The sequence below is a fragment of the Cavia porcellus genome, unplaced genomic scaffold (genome assembly GCF_034190915.1).
Source record: "Cavia porcellus strain 051 isolate PalLab524CR breed Dunkin Hartley unplaced genomic scaffold, mCavPor4.1 scaffold_8, whole genome shotgun sequence".
NCBI lineage: Eukaryota > Metazoa > Chordata > Mammalia > Rodentia > Caviidae > Cavia > Cavia porcellus.
The window spans coordinates 84,970,556-84,988,767 of record NW_026947491.1 but is presented as its reverse complement, the minus strand read 5'-3'; the positions used below and the strand labels follow the sequence as shown (position 1 = coordinate 84,988,767).

Here is an 18,212-nt window from a genome sequence, read left to right as displayed (position 1 = left end):
TGAACCACCCCTTCCCGCCATAGGGGCCATGGCTCCCGTGGTGAAGCCACAACCCATATAGCTGACCTGGGACACTGATACTCCTGTATGGGTGGACCAGTGGCTCTTGCTGTCCCAAAAGCTAGCTGCCCTCCAACAACTAATTGAGGAATAACTAAACCAAAAACACATATAACCATCTGTTAGCCCATGGAACACCAGTGTTCATTATCCACAAAAAAGATAAAAAAAAAATATGGATTGCTTCATGATCCTAGGGAAGTTAACAAACATAAAAATGGGGGCCCTTCAACGAGGGCTACCATCCCTTACAGCAATTCCAAAAAATCATCATATTGTCATCATAGGTATTAAAGATTATTTTTTTTTCCATCCCGCTACACAAACAAGACGATCCTAGATTTGCCTTTTCAGTCCCTGTGACCAACCATCAAGGCCCCGTTAGGAGATATCAATGGAGGTTACTTCCTCAAGGAATAATAAATAGCCCTACTATATGCCAAATGTATGTAGATCACGCCATAAAACCCCTCCCATCCTCTTATTGTTGTATCCACTATATGGACAACATTCTTCTCTCCCAAACAGACCTTCACCAATTACAATCGGGTCTTCAACAATTATTAAATAACCTTAAGATATTGGGACTCCAAATCACCCCAGAAAAGATCCAGACTAAAGCTCCCTATGCCTTCCTAGGTCATCACATTTCAGATAAGGTTACCCCCACTGCCATCTCCTATTCACAAACACTGGGGTCCATTACTTGCCCCTCTCCCTCCGCTTCCTCTGGTGAGATGGAAGGACCCCCTTAGTCAATAGTGGCAACCTGCTGCTCCCCTACTAACCCAAGGTAGAGGATTCGCTTGTGTCTTTCCAGAAACAGACCCTCCCGACGACGACGATGAGGACAAGGACGCCTGAGGACCATAAGAGCCACACCAGTCACCTGGAACGACATAAAAACGCTCACTGAGCAAGCTCTGCGAGCCCTTCCCCTGACACCACCCCAGGGTTGGGGGGATTATTACTGTTCAGATATCTGTCCTTACACCTTTCTCGTGTGCAATCTACCCAAGCACTAATGGCTTCTATACAGTTAGCTTTAACAAAAAAGGAGGGGAACCTGTGGGAGTGCGCGGCCCAGAGCTGGCCGGCAGCCTAGCAGAGGCGGCTTGTAGAGCACACTCCAGGCTGTAAGTCCCTTGGCACACCAAGTGGACATGTGCTGCAGGCTGCCGCCTGTCCGGGTGACGCCCCTCATGGGCTGCCTCACTGCCCTGTGCCCACCCCTTTACCAGCATACTTAGAGCTGAAACTTCCGCATTAAAGCAGACCTGCGCCATCAGCCTTGTCTCCGGAGTCTTCTTTCTCTGCCGCTCTTCCTCACTGGGGCCAGCTGCCCCGCATGGAGTGAGCAATAAGTAATTTAAGTGAGAAAGTCAATTCTAAGAATTATTTAGGAATATAGAAGTCAGTCACTGGGGCCGGAGATTTAGCTCAGCAGCATAAAAGCACCTGCCTGGCAAGCACAAGGTCATGAGTTCGATCCCCAGTACAAAAAACAAAACAAAACAAAAAACCCCAAACAAAAACTCTTTTAACACAAGTAGGTTCTTTTTCCTTGACACAGATGCAACCTGAGGTATCCTGTAACAGGCTAATCATGTTAACCCCCAGAATTCAAGCAAAAGGCAAATTATGTTTCAAAGAGCTCTACTACTTATATAAAGCAGAACCAAGTTTTTCCTCAGGATAAAAAATAGTTACTCAGAAAATCCTTTTGATGTAAGTAAATTTACTTACAAAAGTCTAGGGTTTCAGGCTTGCGGATGTTTCTTAATCTAAAGGTGCTCTCCATCACCACGCCGTTTCCTTTGCAGGACAGCAGCAGTGCGTGAGTTACTCAGACGCTGTCCCAATAACAGCTAACAGCACATCAGAGCACAGGAGTGATGGGTTTCAGAAACAAGATGTACCTGCAAATGTCACTCTGAAAACGCGGAGCGAGGAGACTGGCCGATGTGGAAAGCAGTCCCTTCTAGGAGGTAGTTTGTAACGGGGTTACTAAGGAGACCAGGGTGCCTTCCACAAAGCCCACAGGCTTCCAGAGACTCAGTAAGGTGGTGAGGCTAGAAAGTAGCAGCACTGCGACCTGCTCATGCTTACAGCACACATTTAACTCGAGGAAAACTGATATGAAGATCAACCTGCGTGGTGGACATGGTGGTGCACACCTGTAACCCCAGCTCCTCCAAGGCTGAGGCAGGAGCATCACTGGAAGTTTGAGGCCAGCCTGGCTACATAGTGAGGTCAAGGCCAGCCCAAGCAACATATCGAGACCCTGTCTCAAAAGAGAACAAAAAAAAAAACTAGTTTGCTAAGGTGAAGTGAGTCTTTGGCCACCAGGGTCTCACTTTCATCTCTTGTAACTGGAATGGAAGAAGTGACCAAAAAAAAAAAAAAAAAAAACAAAAACAAACAAATAAAAAAACTGAAAGGATATGCCTCAACATGGTACACTGTTTTCTTTTAGTGCTTGTTAGGATGAGCTACAGAATTCACACACGATCAATCAGGGAAAAAGAGAAATGTGTCACAACCCAAATACTGTGAAACTATTTGAAGTTCCAAATCCCAGGACACATCAATTGTATGAATTATTTTTTGTTTTATTCAGAGCCTGTGTCTTGTTTGAAGACCGGTATAAACAAAAAATAAAATACAAACAACTTGAGAACATAATAACTGCAGTTTTTAACTGCAAGGGTACAGTAAAAAGGAGTCATACTAAACGGTCATGTTCTTTTGAGAGGATTATCCTGGTCACCTCAGGACAGCAAATTCTGGCAAGAAAGAGCAAATTCATTTCTTATTAAGAGGACTGAAAGGGTTACCAAGATTATTGGTTGTGCCACAAATAAAATACCAGTTGAAGCGAAGGAGCCCTTACCTTTTTCTTATTCTCCTACAAGATTTGCCATTTACAGGTAACTACTAATCTGAGAGCAGCTGTTCAACCCAGGCTTCTTCCTGCGACCTGACACCTTAGCTTTGTCTATGGTAAACTCACACGCATCTCCCCTCTCCAGTCTCGGGGCCAGAACACTTGGAAAGGACCAGCGAGCCGGCTTCACGCTCATCCGGGTTCTTGCTCTCCTTCGTCCCGCTCGTCTTGGTCTTCTTCCACGCCCTGTTCCTCGTCCTCATCGCCGAAAGTCTGCTCTTGCATGGTGGCGAAGGACAGAGAGCGGGCAGCCGCCTCTGCGGCAAGGCCGGCGGTGAAGCTGAACTCGGGGGACAGCTGCAGCCGGGCCAGTCGCTGCGCTGGCCTGGGCTGCGCAGCCGGAGGCGGCTCGGACTCGCTGTCGCTGTCTCTGTCGCACTGGAAGCACGCGCTTTCTCCCGCGCCCTGGCGCAGCGTCTCGCCCGCGGGTCCGGCCGGACTCGGGACCCCACGGGAGGACTCAGTCCTACTGACTGCGCTGTGGGCTGCGGAGGGCTCGCTAGGTCCCGCTTCGGCAGCTGGCTGGCTGACCGCGCCGCAATCTGAATTCACTGGCGGCTCTGAATTACTTAGGGGCTCCACTGTGTCTACAGGAGACAAGGGTTTCAACACAGCTTCAGAGAAAGAAACAGAAAAAGGAAAGAAAAGAAAAAAAGAAACAGAATAACTAAGGACCCAGCGATGATTTTTAACCTAAACTCCTCACGGCTTTCTTTTTCAAAAGAACGATAAATTTTTAAAAAGCTTAATAAAACTGTCTAGTGAAATCACTGTAATACAATGCTATTTTCTTATTTGAAAGCAGAGGTGATCAAAATGTGGCCTGAACCAAACGGGTCTGTGATCACCTAGAAAGTCTCAGACACACTGATTTCAGCTGTGTTTGACAAGCCCTCCACTTGATTCTCACGCACAGAAAGTCTGAGAATCACTGTCGAGAAAGAGTAAGCAGCATGGTTTTCACTCAAAATGAACTAGGTAGAACGTCTATGTGCTCTAAATAATCATATCTTCAGCATATATATGTATATATTTACAAGTTAAACCAGCACGGAAAAGTACAACTTACAGTTCAACTTACTCCCCGGCCACCTACAAGGCCCTACTGGAAGGAAGGCCGTACCTCTACACAGTGTGCAGAAGCACACAAAGGAAATAAATGTGCATTCGAGACCCACGAGAGAGCAAGGTACAGCACACGAATGCGACACACGTCCGTACGGCACCCGGCGTCCTGGCAAGGGAATGAGGTGGGATTTAGCCCCTCTCGATGTTAGTAGGCAGTGGGTCGCTGGCGAGGCGGTCTCTCCTCCCAGCGTGAGGGTTAGTACGGTACAACACATTAGGAGGCAGGACGGAAGGAAAAGAGCGCTTCTTGAAGAGCTGGCGTGTACTTAAAAAACTGTTTGGTAAAACATGTCCATTTCCAAGAGCCATCCCTGCGCTGCAGTAACTCCACTAGAGAGTCAGCGACACAGAAAAGAGTGGCCACAGCAGGTTCCAGAGCAGGGTCCCTCTCTAATTCCATTCGGACTTTATCCCTGTAGGCAGAGACGAAAACAGCTCTGGAAGATGGACTGGCATTGGCAAGGGAAAAGCAGTTTATGCTACTAACAGGTTTTTACGTATTTTCACAAGCTGCGCGGCAGTACTGCAAACTGGTTCGAAAGCTGGACCTGAACCGAGACACGCTTCTCATCTGCCCAGCTGTCAGCAGGTAAGTTTAAAACTATGCGAAGGAAATACTGAGCATTGAAAAGACACAGTGCTGTTTACACACACACACACACACACACACACACACACACACACACAGCTTAGAAACCTGCTAGCTCTCACCAAATGTACAATGCTAGAGTCGACTGAGAGTCACACTTGTTGCTAATTGCAGGGAGTGTAGAACCACAGCAGGGGCGACCCAGGGACAGAACAGACACCCCTGACAGGACGGCAGGCATGTGTGTCTCTCAGTCTGTGTCCTCAGCGCACAGCAGTAGACGCGCCAGGCACATACCAGGTACTCAGTAACTACTTGCTGAATAAACGCCATGCAGGATAATAAAGCCTCGCATCAGAAGATTGCAGTTTGGTTACAGAGATGAAAACCTGAACACCAGTCAGGTGTGGTGGTGCACATCTGTGCTTTTCTTTCTTTCTCTCTCTCTCTCTTTCTCTCTTTCTTTCTGTACCAGGAACTGAACTCAGGACCGTGTGCTTGCCAGGCAGGGGCTAAGGCTGCTGAGCTCTATCCTCATACCTGTAACCCCAGTGTTCTGGAAGGCTGAGGCAGAAGGACTGCCATGTTTGAGCCCAGTTTGGGCAATTTCATGATTTACCAAGTTCCCGTATGAAAATTAAAAGTAAAATGAAATACATAAGATGAAATGGGCTGGGGACGTAGCTCGGCACGAAGGCTCTGGGTTCAGTTTCTGGTACCACACAAACATACAAAACAAAATGAACACCCAGAAAACAATAATGCCTAAAACTCAATACTATCATTTCTAGCTCACGTAGGCCCAACAGGCAGACAAGCAGAAGACGGGAACCGGCCTCTGGCGCCTCCCAGGGCTGGTGCCTGCAGGGCACAGAGCAGCAGAGCAGCGGCAGAGGCGGGAAGGGCTCCCAATAGGAGGGAGTGAGGACCTGCGGTCTGAGCGGAGCAGCCTAGGTCCGGAGCTTATCTGCCAGAGGGACGGTGCTAGACAGCCGGGAAGCATGGAGTCCTTTGATGGGGCAGCTAATAAAATAAGAAAGGAAGCCACTGTGGGTTTGCAGACAAGCTGCTGGCTATGTGCTCCTCGAGCAAACTCTGCCGGTGGTAACTGAGCACTTCCTAGTGGATCCCTAGAGCTGACGCCTTAGGGGTCAGCTTCTCAATGGTTTAGGTAAGTTGGAGCGAGGTTCCCGGGCTCGGAACCGAGGATTACTCCTAGGAGATGGCTCTGACCCTGCAGCCCCACTTACCATGCTCACTGAACAGCAGCTGCTTCCACTTCTGCCGCTCGGCATCGGACGCTCGGAACCCCAGCACGGACTTCAGCTCCTGCAGGACCCGCCTGGACTCCTCCTGCTCCCGCTTCTGCCTCTCCTTGTCTTCTTGAGACAAGTAAAAGAAATCGTCCTTCCGGAAATCACTGTCCATGTCTATATCGTCCACGTAAGCTTCTAACTCCTGAAAGAGAATGAAAGGGTGAGCATTTCAGTTCACACGCAGTTTTCCAGCCACATTCACTCAGGGCTGCCCGGCCCTGCTGTTGACACAGGGTCACAGGAGGGCAGCTGGGTAAGAGACGGGGAAGGCTGCAGCGTCTGGAGACACCTTGAGCTCTTCCACACAGCCCTCGGCTGGCACTGAAAGTGTGGTGAGAGCGCTGAACTCGCATGGCTGGCTTGCCGCTCGGGCCAATCAGGCCAGGCCAGGGGCTGGCGACACTGCGGGGGGCTGGGGAGGGAACCGAGGCCTCTGAACTGTGCTCTGCACCCAGCTCTTTCTCATCTTTTTTTTTTTTCCTGGTACCAGGCAGGGATCAAACTCATGACCTCACACTTACCAGACAAGCACCCGAGCCACTGAGCTAAATCCCTGGCCCCCCCTTTTCATCTTTTGCCGAGCTGCCTGGGTTGGCCTCGGCCTCAACATCCACCTGCTCCAGGATTCATCCCGGGTTGCCGGGGTCATAGCCCGAGCCACCGCACCTGGACACAGGGCTTTTCCTGGGGCAGCTGTCTCGGTTCCTCCTGACTCCCGGCAATCTAAAGCCTGCAGAGATGAGAGGACTCTGCCCGATGTGCCTGCCCTCTATGATGGGGCAGGAGCACCAAGACCCCAGCGTTCCCTGCACCTGCCAGCTCAGAATCTCAGCGCAGCCCCACAGGAGCCTCCCTGGAGGGCGGGGCCAGTGAGTGTCCAGAGGGGCAGCTCTCAAGTGGGTTCCCCATCCAGCACTGCAGGGGCGAGGGCAAGGCCAAGACCCTGCCCAGGGGCTCAGCAACCAACTGGGTCTCTGCTGGGACCACTCTTCTGAGCGAGTGGGTCTGTGTTTAAGTAAGTTACGTCTATTAAACTAGCTGAGGGTTGGTTTCCATTTGCAACTTGGAATACTGAGTGGATAATATATTCCAAGGAAAGGAAGATTTTCTTAGACTAAACAAAAGAAATCTTCGTGAATACCTAATGCCATCACCAAATTTGTTTTTAAAGTGAGATATATATATATATATATATATACCCCCACACACACATATAATTTTTTTTTCTTTTGAGACAAGGTCTTGCTATTCAGCCTGGTCTTGAACTTATTATGAAGCCCAGACCAGCCTCAATCTCATGATTCTCTGTCCCAACCTCCTGAGTAATGGAGATTAGAGGCATGTGTCACCTCACTCGGCTCACTGAGGTAAAATATGTATGCAATCACCAGGAATGTAACACAGTGTGCTTACCTGCACAAGCACAAGCACAAGGTCCTAGTTCGATGCCTGGCATTAAAAAAAAAAAAAAACAACCCAAAACAAAAAACAAAACCAAACCAAACCCCACAGTCAAGGACGTAAATATTAAGTGCACAAGAATTTTACACATATATTCATAAAGGGAACCAGCACTGACATCCAGATATATCAGTATTCCAATATACTAATTTTTATTGTTTAGTCACTTGTTTTATTTTGAGGCAGTGTCTCACTAGGTTCATGTTGGCCTTGAACTTGTTATATAGCCCAAGCTGGTTTTAAATTTGCAGCCATCCTCCTGCCTCAGCCTCCCAAGTGTTCCCAAGTGGGATTACAGGTGTGTGGTGCCATGCCTGGCTTGTGTTTAATCACTTTTAAAGGCCTCTAAGAAATGCGCAATTGGATAGAATAATATGAAAATCTGCTAGTGAAGTCAGTGAGCTCAAATCCAAGGCCCTAAGAGCTGCAGCTTGATATAAACTCAACACGTGACACTGTCATTTTGAAGCGTAGTAGAAACACATGGCCAAGTTATCGCAATTATCTGCACCCCGGCGATCGAACTCACAACCTCATGCTTACCAGGCAAGCGCTGGAGCTGCTGAGCTGAATTCCCCGCCCATTTGCGCCACTTTAAAAAAGGCAGCAACCTCTTGGTGTGCAGCCTCTCTCGGGGAGGCAGAAAAGTGCTTTCCCCCTTACCTGCTCCTCGGGGATGGGGTCTCTGTTCACGATGTGCAGAGCAGGCTGAGGCAGAGGTCCTGCGGCACAGTGTGGGTTCTCACAGGCCACTTCAGGCTTGCCTTCAAAGAGAAATGGGGTCCGGGGGAAGATGTGAGAGTGGCCACAAAAGAATGAGGGGCAGTCTAATAAAAACAGACTCTGTCAGTTACATAGCCCGACTTGTTCGGTTAACTTATATTGTAAGTGCTAACATTAGCCAGGTGTGGTTGCACACACCTGCAATCCCAGCACTTGGGAGGCTGAGGCAGGAGGATCTCAAATTCAAGGCCAGCCCAGGGAACCTGTCAACTCAGAGAAAACCTGTCTCAAACTAAAAAAGTAAAATGGGCTAGGGATGTAGCTCAGTGCAAAGGCACCAGGGATGATCTGCAGTACCACAGGCAGGCACAAACACACAGAGGCAGGCAGGCAAACAGACAGACACATAGTACCAAAGTTAGCACTAGCACCAGTAGATTGATAGTAAGTCAGCTTACTATCTTACTAGTAAGTCATAGTAAGTCAACTTAAATTCTCAGAAGACAGGAGCTGATTTTCCCCTTTGGCCTCATCACAGTATCTGGCACACACTGGATACTTTATAAATAGTTGTTCAGCAAAATATTTTGTTCAGGGCATAGAAACATCTTCAAACAGATCACTACTCTTCCACAAAAACCAAGTTCTACTTACATGTAAGTGCTGTGACTCTCAGAAGTTAGAACTGGAAATAGATTTCCAGTAACTAGTAACTACCTTGTACCTACCTTGATATTTTCATATCTACTAATGAAATACCAAATTTAACTGTGAGTTTAACTGTGCTTACTTCACTGAAAATTCAAGTTTGGTACTCAATCACAGAAGGTACTTAATATTGGGCCGGGGATATAGCTCAGTGGCACATTGCCTGCTTGGCAAGCATAAAGTCCTATGTTCGATTCCTAGTAGAAACAAACAAACAAACAAAAACATATTTAATCTTAAGCTAAAATTCAAGTTGTACTTCATCTTACCACTAAGAAGATCTAGTTTTCTTCCATAAGTATCCATTATGTCTATTTAAACCTCTAGATTTTCCTTCTTTCTTGTTTTGGTTTTTTGAGACAGGGTCTCATATCTAGTGTACACTGCCTCAAACTCACGGTAGTCCTCCTGCCTCAGCCTTCCCACTGTTGGGGTTACAGACGTGCACCACCTCGACTGGCTAAGCTTCCAGATTTTTCCCTTTCAAAATAGGTGATGGTTACCTATGTATTTAATTTTTCTGGTACTGAACATGGAGCTCTGAACCTTGTGCTTGCCAGGAAGGCACTGTGCTGTTGACCTATATCTTTGGCCCCTGTTTTAAAATTTAAAGAAGGAAAATGAGACAATAAATGTTACAGAAAGCTGTCTGGGGCATTGTCTCCAGGAAGATGGCTGGGGACCAAACCCAAGATAAATTGCAGCAGGAGGCAGTGCAGGAAGAGACTTGAGGCACAGTGGCCATGAGCCTCTAAGCCAGACACACCCCGGTGACATGCCAGCTCTTGCTGCTCTGGCTTAAGTCGCAGTCAACTGCAGATGAGTGGTAGAGATGGTGCACCCATCTTGTAAAGACTGAAAGGCGTGGGAGAAGGCGCTCAGGGCCGCGTCTACCACACAGCACACGCGCTCCCAGCCGCTCCAGCTTAGCAGACGCAGACTCGCTGCCACCCACGTCTCAGTAACGTCTCCCCCTCTGCTTCCCCTTCCTTTCCTCCCCTTCTTGTTGCACATACAAGGCAAGGCGAGTGTTCCACCAAGGAGCTCCACCTCCGGCCGGAGAACCAGGCCACTGGCTTGGGCGCACCAGGGACTCAGCTCTGCGGCAGGACCACCCAGGGGCCCTTGGTGACTTCTTTTCCATGCTGGAGTTTCCCCGCCAGGACGGCTCTGCGCTCCCGACTGTTACCCCAGCTCACGCGGTAGTTGGGGTGGGGGGCAGCATGCGATTCATTTCATAAAAATCCACAGCCCTTGTGGCGAGCTCCACAGTGTGCATGCAACCTTGGGGACGCACAGGAGAAGCCTGTGGCCACACTGACAGATGGGAACCAACTCAGACATCAGTGGAGTACTGTGGCCCGAGCAGGTCACTGCCAACCCCAGCACACCCCGCAAGAGGTCAGCTTTTGTCTCTTCTGTGCTGCCCTAACCTTCTTGTTTCCTGAGAGGGTACTCACTTCTCTGAAAGACTTGGGGTAAAAAACAAAGTTACTCACCACCAAACACCCCAGCAAGGCCCCGTCTTTGTATAGCTCTGTCTCCTATGTGCACTCATTATCTAAACTTGGACAGTAAAAGTTCAATAGCACAGGGGGCCATGGTGAACAAAGTGCCGTGAGCCGATTCCTCGCCGGTGTCCACACGGGAGGAGACACTCCCAGGACTCAGCAGCCTCCTTGTGGTTCCAGCACTGCCCGCTCTCCCACCATCCCACCCCGGGGAGAGAGCCGAGCAACTGGCCTGCAGGACAAAATACTTGCTGTTTCGGTCTTGTGGAGGAAACAAATTGCTAAGCCCCTGCCTTGAAGTTGTATTTCTCAAATTTCTGTGTGTGCATAATGACCAGATCTTGTTAAAATGCACGCTGGTTTTTAAAAGTCAGGGGTGAGTGATGACAAGCCTGACAATACTGTATGCTACCAGTCTGCGACTAGGCTCAGGAGCAAGGCCCGCAGGTTCTGCATGTTAAGAATTTCTAAACACTGCTGCTGCTGCTGCTGCTGCTGCTTTTTGAGACAGTGTCACTATGCAGTGCAGGCTGGCCTTGAACTCACTGCGGTCCGCCTGCCCCAGCCTCCCAAATGCTGGTTTACCAGGATGCAACACCACACTCAGCTCGAGATATTTTCTAATAACGGGAAACTGTTATTACCTGGGGATTCTCCTCCAGGGCAAGGGTTTCTTTTGGTGCTGGGACTGAACCCAGGGCCTACTGAGCAGTCTATGGTAATTCCTGAGGAACGTCAATATAAAAATGTAAAAGCACAAAAGTAAAAAGTAGACGAAATCATGGTAGAATTTATAAATAAATTAAAAATGGAAAAGTTTTAACTAAAACACAAAAGTCCAGAATGTGCAAATGAAGCCCACAAAATGTTTTTGTGAGGAAAAATCTATTACAAAGAAAAATCGGAAACTATGAAAAACCAGGGAAAATATCTGCATTTTATCATTATGAAATGAAATATCATTATGAAATGGCCATTTCCCTATCATATAAAGGAGCACCTACAAATCAGAAGAAAAGAGACAACCAAAAAAATGGACAAAGTGTATAAATAAACAGTTGTCAGAACAGGAATTAAAAATGGTGGAAGCCACGGCCTTGCAAACGCTAAGAGGGCAAGAGCCTGGCCGCTGCGCTCTACCTCATTCCTTTTATTCCTGTTATTTTTTGTTCATTTGTATTTCTGAGACAGCGTCTTGCTATTAGTTCCGGCAGGCCTACAACTTTCATTGACTGTCCTGCCTCTGTCCCAAGTGCTGGGAGTACAGGTGTGTGCCACCATGCCCAGCTGTACCAGCCTTTTAAAGCATTTTAATTTTGAGACAGAATTTCATTCACTTTCCCAGGCTGGCCTTGAACTTGTGATCTTTCAGCCTCAGCCTCTAGAGCAGCTAGGATTAAGGGTGTGGGAAATATACAAAAAGACTCATTAAGAGACTTGGTTTAGTAAAAGCTGAATATAATGTCACAGAGGGAGGAAGATACGTAATAGTTGGTGTAATATCCAATAATGAAGTAATAATACCAGTATTCGTTTCTATTAATAAGTGCATCAAATCTCTAGAAGGGTTCAGGAAGAAGTGGAGGAGGTAGCCAGCCCTAAGAAGAACAATCAAGTGGCTGTGATACATCTCCTTTTCTTATTACCACTTTTTTTAAAACAATTTTTCAGTTTTGAGGATATAAACACGTTAGTTCGTTCTTTCTTTCTTTCTGTCTTTTTCCTTTTTACCGGTACCAGGGATCGAACTCACGACTGCCTGCTTGCAAAGCAGGCGCTTATGCTGCTGAACTAAATCCCCAGCCCCTACACGTTAGTTCTTCATGAAATGTTAAGATTTATTTATTGACAGTGTCTCTCTGTAGCTCAAACTGGCCTTGAATTCACTATGTACCCAGGTTTCTTTGAGACAGGGTCCTGCTGTGTAGTCCAGGCTGACTTTAAACTTGGATCAAGCCTCCTGCCTCAGCCTTCTGATTATACAGGCATGTGCTCCCATACCTGGTTATAAGAATACTTTCTAAAATGCTGTGGTAGGGGCTGGGGATTTAGCTCAGTGGCATAAGCGCCTGCTTGGAAAGCATGAGGTCGTGAGTTTGATCCCCGGTATCACAAAAATAAATAAATAAAATAAAATAAAGTAAAATGCCGTGGTGAAGTAGGATATGGGTTAGAGGAGGCAAGGGACAGTTGCCCATAGGCAGGAACCTAGGTGGCAAGGGCTGGTGGGTGTGAACTCAGGATACTTTGGGGGGAGGCACAGGGAGGGTTGGGCCAGCCAGGATGGCAAGGTCTGGGCCTCGCTGCAGGAGCCCTGGATGGCACAGGCGCTGCGGGCAGTGGGAGCTACCTGGCCAGGAGGGACTCACAACAGGGAGGTGGTGGCAGACTCGAGGTGGGGCGGGTGGTCAGGGAAGAGCTTTGCAGATGATGGAATCCATATTTTCAACATCCAGCAGGGAGGTGCAGGAAAGGGGGAAGGGGCTGGCAGAACCAATCAGGTGGTACAGACCCGGAACCAGAGGGCTGCGTGGCTCACGGTTTACTTTGTAACATGCATGTGCACACACACACACACTCACACACAGACCCCGACGTGTGGGGTCCACATAGCACATGCACTCACAGCTCCAGTCACACACCAAGGGTTACAAGCAAAGGCGCCTAGCAGCAATACGCATGCTGAGCTCTAGAGCCTGGCTTTTTTCTTTTTCCTTTGAGGCAAGTTTCGCTACACAGCCCCGGCTGGCCAGATGCTCACAGTGACCCTCCTGCCTCAGCCTCCTCAGTGCTAGGATCGCAGCAGTGCTAGGACACCACCCCTAGTCAGATCTCGGTCTCTAAATGCCACTGTCCGTCAGAAGGACCAGGGTTTCTTAGGGACCTGGCTGATGTCAAGGCGGGGTACAGGCAGTAAGGGAGCACTCCAACAACAATTTAGTACAAACCCACTTCAACGTGCTCCTTCTGGGTGAGCCCTGGACAATCTGAGCAACACAGATAAGACTCTACTACTGAGCTGAGTGCCTGGATAGAACCAGAATCCGCAAGTTACTGACATAAGGAAGTAAGGTGTGGAAAAAGGATGTCTTTCACCTTTCTGCAGCGTAAAGTGTAAAAGGGAGAGAGCAAAGCGTTCACTGGATCATCCTGGTGGTAAACACTAAAGTATCTCTGGCGACCATGCAGACTCTGTAAGTCTCACTGGCCTCCTGGTAAAGCCAGGACGACACAGTGTGGGCTCATAACACAATTAAAAACTCACAGGCATCCTCGTTAGTATAGTGGTGAAAAAAAAAAAAAAAAACTCACAGGCAAACTATTTAAAATAAACTACTAATAGGCAAACAAGCCTCAAATCAGAGGCAGACGAGAGCATTCTGGCGGTGAAATCTCACACCTTCCTTTTACCTCGCAAGGCAATGCGCTCGTACACTGTAGCGCTAATACCAATGCTTAGGAATGAATGTCCAGGGCCGCTACGGCAGGGCAGTTACTTCAGCCATTTACCTCAGAAGAAAACTCAGTCTCTGACCTGTGACCAGAGACTCATTCCTTTATTAACTGTAAGTTTCTAGAAGTTGTGATAATGGGAAACACTCAAAATTTCCTAGCTCATTTCAGTTTTTTTCAAAAAGAAATAACTTAGTGAACAAATCATGTTCATTTTCATATTCAACACGAGAGTCAACACTTTGGATTCAGTGTCAGTTTGAACACGTGAATTCAGCTTTCTTTTTTTTGAGTCAAGGTCTCTCACTATGTGGCCATCTTCCTGCCTCAGCCTCCCAAGTGCTGTACCCCCAGGACCAGCTAAACGCAACTCTTCCCAAGTAAAGTAAAGGCACCAGTTTCCTCCTCCAGATAAGAAAGCCGCTCAATAAAACCCTCTGAGCGGATGAGTATGTGAGACAGGCACAGCCAAAGAAAGCTCTCCCAGGTACCTTTGTCTGTATTCCTTCGGAGCAGTTTGTCCATCTGAGAAATGGCCTCTTCCCAACAATTATTGCTCGCTTGAACATGGGGCTCGATCAACTTTAATTTCTGTTCTAGGATTTGATAAACCTCTGACACTAGTTCTTGAGTTTCTTTAGTACAAACAAGCTTCTCAAGTTCATCTTCAAGAATTATTACCCTGGGTTATAGAGAAAAACACAAACAGATTCTAAAACAAAGTGAGGAATGTGTCATTTAAAAGGCTTACAGTTACCTTTTTTTTCCCCACTGCTGCTGGGGATCATGACCTCATGACCTCATGACCTCACCCTTCCCAGGCAGGTGCTTGTCCACTGAGCTAAATCCCCGGCCCTAAAGCTCATTTAGAAAAGAGGCCTAGATGCCAATGTTCCTAGGCAGAATGGCTCCACAGCTACATGGCACCGTGGAAGCCTTCCACACCGCTAACTCCTGCACTTGGGTTTTGGAGACTAAGTTTCACTCTGTACTTAGCCTAGTACTTGCCATGGAGCCCAGGCTGGTTTCAAACTTTCAGTCCTCCTGCTGCAGCCTCCCTAGTGCTGGGATCACAAGCATGCACCACCATGCTCAGATAAAACATTTTATTTTCTTTTTATAAGTCACGAATTTAATTTAGGGACATAGAAAACAAAACAGAAAAACCTGCCCAGAGTCATAAAGCTGATAAAGCTGGGCTGACTCCAGGCCCAAAAGAACATCTTAAGCAGACACACGGGTGATGTTACGGGAATCCAAATTCTTCCCAGTTACAGGTACCGACAGGCAGTGGCTAAGGAAGAGGCACTTTGGAGGCAGCTCTGGAGGATGAGGGGAATCTGTGCCTGTACAAAGCGTGTGCAGGACCATGGCAGATGGGATGCCGCAGGGCTTAGCCCGTGGTCGGGTGGTGGTGCCCCCTCCGCACCCTTTACTGAGACCAGGTTGGCCTTAAACTCATTACATAGCCCGGGCTGGCTTCAGAAGCACTGAGGCCCTGCATGCTGGGGCCCTGCATGGTGGGCAGGTGTGTGTCATCACATCTGGCTCTATGGCCATTTTTTTTTTTTTTTTTTTTTTTGGTCTTTTTGAGACAAGGTTTTACTATGCAGTTCAGGCTGGCCTTGAGGTCCCTTCATGGCCCAGGCTGGCCTTGAACTCACAGTGATTCTCCTGCCTCAGCCTTCCAAGCACTGGGATTGCAGGTGTGCACCACCGCACCTGGCAGGGTCACCCTTTCCATGGAGTATTGTGCACACTTCAGTCTAAGCTTCTCTCCTTGGAAACCAGAGAAGGTTTTCAGATGCATGACAAGGCAAATATGTGCCTCAGCAACCTTAATCTGGCCAGGCAGGGGTCAGGGAACAATGCCTGGTATAGCACAGGCAACATGGCCCTGAACAATGCTGTTATGTCTGCGGTTTGACTTACTTATTTGTGGTTTTTTGAAACAGGGTCTTGCTATGTAGCCTAGGCTGCCCTCGAACTCCTGGGGATCCTCCTGCCTCAGCCTCCTGAGTGCTGGGGTCACAGGCCTGCGCCACCAAGCCCAGCGGGAATCTCTTAACAACCTTCTCCATTTCTGCTCTGGACAACAATGAACAACATGTGCCTTCATCCTGTCTTTTTAGGTTTTCTGGTGAAATTAAGAAAAGCAGAAAATGTGCTCTCTGCAATTAGTACTTCCAAATCGCGTTCTCTGCTACAGTTGCAGCTCTAAGCCACCCTTTACACTGCAAGTCTCACTTCCATCACCTCCTGCCAGCCAGGACACAGTCCAGCAGCCCTGAGGGCACCAGAAAGACGCCTGCGGCTCCAGGCTGGAACTTACTCATTGAGCAGCGCCTTCAGGTGGAGTTGCAGGCTGCGCACGGCCGTGTGCACACTGCTCAGTTCCTGCGACTTCTGTGGGGCTCGCGAGACCCGCGGGGGCGCCGAGCGATGCTGGGTCTCGAAGTAGCGGTAGAACTCGTAGCTGCGCCTCAGCTCCTCCAGGCAGGCGGCGTGGGCATGGGGCAGGCCCCGGGTCACCTCCGCCAGAATGCTGTGCGGCAGGAGCCCAGGGCTCAGCTCCGGCCCTGGGGGCGAGTTGGCCGTGGAAAGTAACAAAGCCAAGCGTCGGAAGAACTCCGAGCTCTGTGCCACCCAGAGCTGAAACAGAACCTAAAGAGAAGGACTGATCAGTAAAAAAGTTGGTCAGCATTTAAAATAAACTATAAACTTGATAGCATAACTTGCTTTAAATTTTTAAAAACTTTTTGTTTTGTTTTGGTTTTTGCGACAGCTTCTTGCTGTGTAGCTCGGGCTGGCTCCTAAATCGCAGTAGTGCTGCCTCGGCCTCCTGAGTGCAGAGATTACAGGCATGCACCACCATGCCTACCTCATTTTTAAACTTTATCCCAAATAATGAATACAGTTGAGCTTGACTAACTAAGATTAGCTGAGAATGTTCCATCAGATTATTCAGGCATGGCTGTGGGAACACAGGGTCCAGAATTGTGGATACAGCTCTGTCCCAGATCGGGAAACCAATGAGTCACTAATGATGGTTAAGACTTTGGGGTTCAAACCAAGCACATTCTCTCAGCCTAGAAATCAGCTCAGAAACGAGCTGCAAACCAGTCCACGAGTGATCACATCCCAGAAAGAAACCTATTCTGGACAGGCCTAAGCGGGGCTGGCACCCCAGCTTTTGGCAGTGGAGCCCCATTCAGGGGAGTGTGGCCCCTGAGCAGCTCACAGGACCACTTGGCACGGAGATGAGTGGCGGACAGTGAAGGGACAGAACTGTTAGCATTGGAGAGTCCACTTGTTCACAACATGAAAGAGGACCAATGTCCATCTAAGTGGGTATTAGATGATTTCACTACATGAAATTTTAAAGTTATGCAAGTAATGAACTAAAATAATTTCACATAATTTAACTATTATTTTTTGAAAGTGAGCAAGGCCAAATTTACATATTGCTAACGACACCTAGCAACCTAGGAATGCTTGTCTATGGACAACTTTCCTGCAAGTTTTCCAGTTCAAGCAAAATGTTTTGTGTCCACATGTATTTTTTTTTTTCTTTTATGCATTGAGAAAACATTTCTTGAGCATCAGTGACCTGCCCTACACTGTTTCTGGTTGTTAACAATACAGTCAAAGCCAAGGATCGTGGCCCATGCCTGTAATTCCCAGCACAGGAGGCTGAGGCAGAAGGATGGCTGTGAGTTCCAGGTCTGCCACATTGTCTCAACAAACAATGAACTAACGAACGAACAAAAAACAAAACAGCCATGAACAAAGGAAGAAAGAAAAATACCATGTGGATGGAGGGAGGGGAATAGATAATCAGCAACAAGACAGCTTTCTTGGTGGATGGGTCAAGGAGAAAAGACTTTGGGGAAGAGAAGAGGGGAGACCAAGGCTGTGGCCACGATGTGAAACAAGGTGACCGAAGAAGCCCAACACTGCCAGGAACAAGACGCAGCCATGCTCCTACTCCCACCAGGGCCCAGGGCTGAGTGCAAGCTCCCTGCAGGCCCTGTGTTGGGAGGCAGGAAGGGAAGGACAGCGTGGAAAGAGCAGCAAGGAGTGTGGGTGGGCTGTGGATCAGAGCCTGACCTGGGAGGATAGCATTCTGGGAGGAGGCATGTATGAGAAATCAAGTTGGTATCACTTACTGCTCCATTTTAAAACCAACTGCTGAGCGTGGTGGTGCACTCCTGTAATCCCAGCACTGGGAGGCTGAGGCAGGAGGACTGCCTTGAGTTCAAGGCCAGTTTGGGCTACAATGTGAGTTCAACACCAGTCTAAACTTCCTAATGAGA

General features: G+C 48.2%; 1 protein-coding gene across 9 annotated transcripts in view; it reads right to left on the bottom strand.

Moving 5' to 3' along the window:
• Positions 1-2,651: 2,651 nt before the first annotated feature.
• Positions 2,652-18,212, bottom strand: part of Vezt (vezatin, adherens junctions transmembrane protein) — a 62,915-nt gene continuing 47,354 nt past the window's right edge. For 7 of the 9 annotated variants that reach the window (XM_005006343.4, XM_005006344.4, XM_003475885.5 and 4 more), the window contains 5 exons: positions 16,229-16,560; positions 14,388-14,578; positions 8,165-8,265; positions 5,975-6,182; positions 2,652-3,621 (listed from right to left, as the gene is read on the bottom strand). In XM_005006343.4, coding sequence (XP_005006400.1) covers positions 3,140-3,621; positions 5,975-6,182; positions 8,165-8,265; positions 14,388-14,578; positions 16,229-16,560 — 1,314 coding nt within the window. In that variant the 3' untranslated portion in view covers positions 2,652-3,139. Of the gene's footprint in view, positions 3,622-4,130; positions 4,549-5,974; positions 6,183-8,164; positions 8,266-14,387; positions 14,579-16,228; positions 16,561-18,212 lie in introns of all 9 variants that reach the window. The other 2 variants (XR_002792806.2, XR_010049439.1) reach the window with 1 other exon arrangement.